Below are 8262 nucleotides of genomic sequence, written 5' to 3'. Positions count from 1 at the left end.
TAAATCCTCGACAGTCTCCGGTTTAGGGAAGGCCTTGATTGCATGAATCTTATCGTCTAACGGTCGTATCCCTTCTGTGCATACTTCATACCCAAGGAACTCGATTTTACTTTGACCAAAACAACACTTAGCGATGTTAATCGAAATGCCATATCTATTCAATCGTTCAAATACTTGTTCCAAGTATTCTTTATGATGCGTGACGTCACTCGCACTACGTCATCGAGATAACAGAATAAGAAGTCCAGTCCTTGTAATACAACTGTGTTCATGAAACGTTGGAATGTTTGAGCAGCGTTTCTCAAACCAAAGCTCATGCGCGGGAATTCAAACAATCCGAACGGTGTGATTATGGCTGTTTTCTCTACATCTTCGGGAGCGACTTCGATACAATGGTATGCTCTGCGTATATATGTATAGTATAGTTTAGTATATACTTGCTTGCCTGCCAGCAAGTATGTAAAATCCCGCAACCGGGTATTGGATAGCGATCCGGCTTCGTAATCGCGTTCAATCTGCGGTAATCCCCACACGGTCTAAGATCTCCATTGCTTTTCGGCACCACATGCAGTGGACTGGCCCATGGCGGCTTAGATGGTCTACAGAAACTCTTCTTTCACCTTGTTGTATCGGGCAGGTGGTAGCGGCCTGGCCCGAGCATACACTGGTGGTCCAAATAAAAAACATAATTGTTGGAGAAGAAAAACGAATACTTTATTCTAACAACGTAATACACGAGTGAACGAGTGAAGAGCAAAGACCAAGATCTAGCATAGATAAAATATAATTAGTTTGCGTCTATAAAATAATAGATGGCGCTATGAGTATCAAAATAGCTAACATAAGATTACTAATATTTACTAATATTACAACAGGTACACTCCGTGCCGTGACGGTTCCCGATACAATAACACTGGTTTCGTAATGTCAGGGTATTTGCGTAAGAGTTCGTAATACGGGTGATAACTGTCCACGGTTTGTATCGGTGGTTCGAATTGTTCCACTAAAGACGCGATGACATTGATCTCGGTCGCTGTATCCACGAGTTTACGTCCACCAAAGTCCACTAGTAACGTATGTTTATTTAAAAAGTCTGCACCAATTATCAGTTGTTTAACGTCCGCGATTATAAATGTCCAACAGTATGGTCGTCGTAATTTAAAGCCTAATGTAGCGACATCATCGTACATATAATCGACGTAACCAGATAAGGCACACCATAAGATAAAGTAGAGATTAAGTTAGATAGCAAAAACGCACGTCCTTTATTAGTATATAAGCACTCAGTATATGTAAAATAAATTACTTAGAAACCATCAAGTGTTTCACTACATCTCATTGCCGGACCATCGGCAAATTGGTGACCCCGACGAACAGCAAGCAATTGATCAAGAAGAAAATTCGTCAAAACAAAATGTACCCCTCAGCACAATCACCCTGCAAATCAAGCAACAACGCACAAGAAACCTTAGAAATAGCAGCCGGTACCTCCGTTTTATCCCGCATTCCGGAGTTTTGGAGGGACCAGCCCAGACTATGGTTTACGCAGTTTGAAGCAATAGTAGCACCGCAAAAACAAGGAGATGACTACAAATACTACACTGTGACAGCCAAGCTTTCAAAAGAAGAAATAATACAGGTTAGCGATATCATCACCAGCCCACCGGCAACCGAAAAATACAAGGCCATCAAGGAACGTCTAATCGGTTGCTACGAAGAATCAGACGACCGTCAACTCCAGAAATTACTATCAGAAATGGAGCTCGGCGATCAAAAACCTTCACACCTTCTACGCAAAATGCGAGTGCTGAGTAAGGAAAAAATCGGCGACGACACCATCAAACTCCTATGGGTGAGGCTTTTACCTCCATCCATAACCACGGTCCTGGCTGTCACAGAAAATATGGACGTCAACAAAATGAGCGAAATCGCCGACAAAATATTAGCAAACTCAAAACTTACAGAAGTGTCAGCTGTGAATCAAAACAAAACAAATGACGACACAATGACGTGCATATTAGCGCAGTTAGCAAATATGCGAGTGGAACTAAATGCAATTCAGCAAGGTCACAAAGACTATCGACGCAGCGGTCAAGATTATTACAATCGTCAGCATTATCCATTAAGGTCAAGATCAAGAGCAAACAGCCGGGAAAGAAGACACCTTTGTTTTTATCACGATAAATTCAGAAAATACGCGAAGAAATGCGTAAAACCTTGTGATTGGAAACAGGAAACAAACTCAGGAAATCAGGGAAACTAATCCAAGCACAGACTACGGCGGAACTCTGTGCTATCCACCCGTCCAACCGCCTCACTATTACCGACCGAAAAAGTGGTATTAGATATTTGATTGACACGGGAGCAAACATATCAGTTATAAGCAAGCCACAGAGTCGCATAATCGCACAAAACGAACGTTATACACTCTATGCCGCAAACGGAACAAAAATCAAGACATACGGCGAAAAAACACTTACATTGAACTTGGGACTACGAAGAAGTTTTAAATGGAACTTCGTTATTGCCGACGTAACACAATCAATTATCGGAGCAGACTTTTTAGAGCATTTTAAATTATTAGTCGACATAGCTGGTCGGAAACTAATAGATAGGGTAACTGAGCTGACAACGCCGGCAACCCTAATCACATCGACGCAGCAAACAATACGCACTATTGACGTTGGAATCGACACACGCATCACCCAAATATTAAAAAAATACGAAGATATTACGAAACCGTCCTCACCCAGCTCTACTCCAAAACACAAGATTAAGCATCACATTGTAACAAAAGGACCGCCAGTATGAGCACGCGCAAGACCACTACCCCCGGATAAATACCACATAGCAAAAAAGGAATTTCAAAATATGATGGAGCTGGGAATTTGTCGCCCCTCGGACAGCCCATGGGCAAGTCCTTTGCACATGGTGAAGAAAAAGAATGGTGAATGGAGACCATGTGGAGATTATCGAAGGCTCAATAGCACGATAGTACCGGATAAATACCCGCATCCACGATTAACAGATTTCACTTACATATTAGAAAATAAGAAAATATTCAGCAAAATCGATATCCGGAAGGCTTACCATTGTATTCCCGTAGAAGACGTGGAGAAAACCGCTATAATCACTCCTTTTGGACTTTTTGAATTCCCTAGAATGCCCTTACGCAATGCAGCTCAAACTTTCCAACGATTCATGGATTCGCTATTTAGAGATTTGGATTTTGTATTCGTTTTTATCGACGATTGTTTAATCGCCTCGGAAAATGAAATAACACATATTCAGCAACTGGATACAGTTTTCAGGCGTTTACAGGAAAACGGTATTACTATTAATCTCGAAAAATGTGATTTTCCCAAAAACGAAATGGACTTTTTAGGCTATCACATAACTAGCCAAGGAATACGTCCAACAGAAGAGAAATACAAGGCAATAGTGGAATTCCCTAAACCGAAGACAATCAAAAAATTAAGAAGATTTTTAGGCATGATTAATTTATACAGAAACAACCTTCCACACGCCGCTCAATATCAAAACATCCTAAACGACTACCTGCATATCTCAAAAAAGAACGATAACTCTCCTATTCCTTGGACAACAGACGCCGAAAAAGCTTTTGAAAAATGCAAGGAAAACATTATGAACGCAGCATTGACAGTGCACCTTTCACGCACGGCCACACTGGCACTCATGACGGACGCCAGCTCTACCTGTGTTGGCGCAGTTCTACAACAAAAAAATGGACGCATTTGGGAACCATTAGGATTTTTTTCAAGAAAACTAAGTGATACACAACAGAAATACTCAACATTCGATAGAGAATTACTCGGGATATATATGGCAGTCAAACATTTTCAAAGATTAATCGAAGGAAGAGAATTCACGATTTTTACGGATCATCGACCTTTGACTTACGTATTTTCTCAAAAATCGTCACCCAACGATACACCACGAAGAATACGTCAATTAGATTTTATTTCACAATATTCTACCAATATTCAACACATAAGCGGACGTGACAATATTGTCGCAGACGCACTATCACGTATAGAACAAATAGATATGCCATCACCAATCAATTACGCTGAATTAGCAAAATGTCAACCCAGCGACCAAGAATTAATAAGACTTCGTGACAATAAGAAATTGTTATTCAGAAACATCAAACTTCCGGGTTCTACAAAAAACATCAGTTGCGACGTATCTACTGGAAAAAATCGCCCTTATTTACCGGAAAAATTCCGAAGACAAGTTTTTGACGTCATCCACGGACTAAGCCATCCTGGGAAAAAAACTACAAGAAAGATGATAACGCAAAGATATTTATGGCCATCTATGAACAAAGACATTAACAACTGGTGTAGATCATGCATAGCTTGTCAAAAGTCAAAATTGCAACGCCACACAATATCACCGGTCGGAAATTTCATGCCATCGCAGCGTTTCGAACATTTACACATAGATATCGTCGGACCGTTACCTATTTCTCAAGGAAAACGATATTTAATCACAATTATAGATCGCTGTACCTCATGGCCGGAAGTATTTCCCGTGGAAGACATTACAGCCGAAACGGTGGCTCGCACACTATATGAGGGATGGATTTCAAGATTCGGATGTCCCGTACGTATCACTACAGACCAAGGACGACAATTCGAATCAAGAATATTCGAATCACTTTCACAATTTTTGGGAGTACATAGAATTAGGACAACGCCTTATCACCCACAATCTAATGGAATGATAGAAAGGTTCCATAGAACTTTAAAAGCAGCACTCACAACCAGGGAATCCAACGCTAACTGGGAATGAAATTCCATCCGTCTTACTCGGTTTGCGCAGCTGTGTACGAGAAGACACAGGATACAGTGCGGCGGAAATGATTTACGGAACACCCATCACTCTCCCTGGAGATTTTTTTGAACCATCACACCAAAATTCAACGTACGAAGAATTCATCAAAAGTATCCAACGGGACATTACACACATGACGTCAATTCCAAAACGCAAAAAACATAGTGCAACCATTTTTATTCACCCTGAATTGAACAAATGCTCGCACGTATTTGTGCGATGCGATAGGTTAAGAAAAAGTCTGACTCCGCCCTATGAAGGGCCATTCCCAGTGATTAGCAGAACAGAAAAAGCATTTATCATTAAAAGAGGAAATAAAGACAATACAATATCCATAGACCGATTAAAACCTGCATTTACGATGAATAGTGAAACTATGTACGTGCCAATCTCAGAGAACACACAAAGCAATTCAAGCACGTACATCACGATAACAGGACGAGCCGTCAAGCCAGTGGTACGATTTAAAAATAGCTGATTCAAGCCAATCACCTGTATAAATACCCACGGCAATTAGAAGGAAAACATCATTCACCGTCAAAATCTCGAGAATGGGCAACCAAAGTTCCAAGGACCAGATCACTTACAACACGGACAACTGCCTCAACCAAAACGAGGCAGACCAGCTCAAGAGCCTCGTCTTAGAAGAACTACGATGGACGAGGAACATCGCCATCGGACAAATCATAGTCTCCTTAGGAATTGCCCTCTTATACGGAATAATGAAGACGGTGGACAAAAGAATACGATAAATAACAGGAAGTAATCAACATAAGTGCAACGGGTGAGAACAAACATTTTTTTAATTATATATTTTTTAATTATTATTTTTTTTTATATGTAGCGACATCATCGTACATATAATCGACGAAACCAGATAAGGCACACCATAAGATAAAGTAGAGATTAAGTTAGATAGCAAAAACGCACGTCCTTTATTAGTATATAAGCACTCAGTATATGTAAAATAAATTACTTAGAAACCATCAAGTGTTTCACTACATCTCCTTGCCGGACCATCGGCAAATCTAACAACAAAGTTTGAGTACCGTAGGTTTTTATCTGTGAACCGTTCGCTGCGTACAATGTATAGTCACTGCACTTGTCTCACTAACCCGTTTGTTATTCACTGGGATAACTGATACACACGCGCCTGTGTCTAAAATAAACTTTAGTCCACTATTTCTATCGGCTATACATAAACCGTGGGAGGGTAATATTGTACAGTCACCCATCCTTGCCTGTACATGTTCTAGTTTTCCTGCCCTTTCTAGTTACATGGCTTCACGCACTTTTTAGCTTGGTCGCGAAATTTGAAGTAGTAAAAATATAAATAACCATTCTGGGTTTCGTCGTTTCGATCGAGCCTGAGAATTACTGCGCCCACGCGATACCGAACGCTGATTGACCGCCTTGACCTTGATCTATCCAATTCATCCAACCTTGTGGTTATCTGGGCTATTTCTGCCATAATGCTGTTTATGTCCGGAGTTGAGACCTGCGCGATTTCAGTAACGCAAGGCCGAGTCGACTCTGTAAGTTTGTCAGCGCACAATGCCAAATTATCCAAGTCTTTGATTTCAATTACCGCTAATATATCTGGGCTATTTCTGCCATAATGCTGTTTATGTCCGGAGTTGAGACCTGCGCGATTTCAGTAACGCAAGGCCGAGTCGACTCTGTAAGTTTGTCAGCGCACAATGCCAAATTATCCAAGTCTTTGATCTGGGGGCACGGAAGTGCCCCCGCAAGTCGAGCAAAAAAAAGCGGCACGGCCGTACCATCCTTTTCTCGAAGCAATTCGGGCTATTTTTGACACCCCTATAATTTCGTTGTGGATAAAACAAGAAGCCTGAATTTGCAGCAACTAATCAGTCATTGTATAAACACGGTATATTTAAAATTTCAGTCAATTTGAACCAGTAGTTTAAGAATAACAACTTGTTAAAGTTTCTGAATTTTGTCACTCACTGATTCACTGACTCACTGACTCACTGACTCACCGATCATCAAAAGTATAAGGTACTTCTAGCAGACATAGAAGCTTCAAATTTAGAATACAAATAGGGTTTAGTGTCTTAATCATGGGAAAATTCAAATATTTTCTAATTTCGGTCCAGTTTTCTAAATACATTAACTGCATAAATAACTTTGTAATCCGATATAAATGTATAGGATTACAAGGTTACATTTGCAGTTAGTAAATCATTATCACTGTAGTAATAGAAAATAATAATAATAATAGGTCTAGATGGGTACCTACTATATGAGGCATAACTTAAGGGTGTTTAGCCCATGAAACTGAACAACATTCATAGGAAAAGATGTTGAATTATGGAAAAAAACGTGTTTCCATACAAATTGGACTTATGTTCCTAGAGAAAAGTTGTTCAGTTGCCTGGGTTGAACAGACCCTTCTCGTGTCCCTTGTATGTATTATGTAAAGATTACGAAAATCACATGATTGGACATCTCTTTAAGTACCAAAATCTAAAAAATAAATATACCAAATTGGTCGAAAATACCACGATGAAAGAAAGAACACTAATAATATATTACTATATTCCACCCGCGACTTTGTCGGAGTCAAAAGGTTTTGCCGTAGTTAAAAGTATCCTATGTGGGGATCTAGATTAATTTCAGTTCAATCAGTCGAAAATCCAAAAAGATTTCTACAACTTTCACACCTATTTTATCCCCTTAAAGGTGAAATTTGTTAAAATCCTTTCTTTGCGGACCCCTACGTCATAGTAGCTTTATGCATGCGAGACTCAGTCCAATCGGTTCAAAATTTACAAAGTTCTATACAAATTTTCATTCCCTATTTTATCCCTTGAGGGATGAAATCTATTAAAATCCTTTCTTAGGGGATACTAACGTCATTGTAGCTCTTTGCATGCAAAGTCTCAGCCCGATCGGTCTAAAATCTAGGTCAGTCAAACACCTTTGAGTTTTATATATTTATAGATAAATTTATTAATTTAAAAACAAGTTTGATTAATTTAAAAAAGATTGAGTATCTATTGTCGAGTCTGGCTTGAAATATTTACTCGAGATTAAAAATTCGATTCTATTTTCGGTTTAGTTTTTTAAATACACTAACTGCAACAATAACTTTCTAATCTCTTATAAATGTATAAGATTATACAAAGTTACATTTGCAGTTAATGAATCATTATTACTGTAGAAAATAATATATAATATGTGTAGATAGGTACCTACTATATGAGGCATAACGGGACGGGATATAGGGTGGCTAAGGGTGTTTAGCCCATGAAACTAAACGACATTCCCATAGGAAAATATGTTGAATTATAAGAAAAAACGTATTTCCATACAAATTGGACTTATGTTCGTTCTACAAAAAGAAGTGAGATGCCACCAAAAACATTCTGTAAAAAC

At 39.3% G+C, this 8262-nt stretch overlaps 1 protein-coding gene across 1 annotated transcript; it reads left to right on the top strand.

Annotated features, from left to right (window-relative positions):
• The first annotated feature begins 1414 nt into the window (after positions 1–1414).
• On the top strand, positions 1415–5612 carry LOC142985877 (uncharacterized). The gene is made up of 2 exons (XM_076134120.1): positions 1415–2025; positions 5381–5612. Exons 1-2 carry the CDS (start codon positions 1415–1417, stop codon positions 5610–5612), a joined length of 843 nt encoding a protein of 280 aa, XP_075990235.1.
• The last annotated feature ends 2650 nt before the right edge of the window (positions 5613–8262 follow it).

Source organism: Anticarsia gemmatalis, chromosome W (assembly GCF_050436995.1).
Source record: "Anticarsia gemmatalis isolate Benzon Research Colony breed Stoneville strain chromosome W, ilAntGemm2 primary, whole genome shotgun sequence".
NCBI lineage: Eukaryota > Metazoa > Arthropoda > Insecta > Lepidoptera > Erebidae > Anticarsia > Anticarsia gemmatalis.
This window is presented reverse-complemented; position numbering and strand designations above follow the sequence as displayed.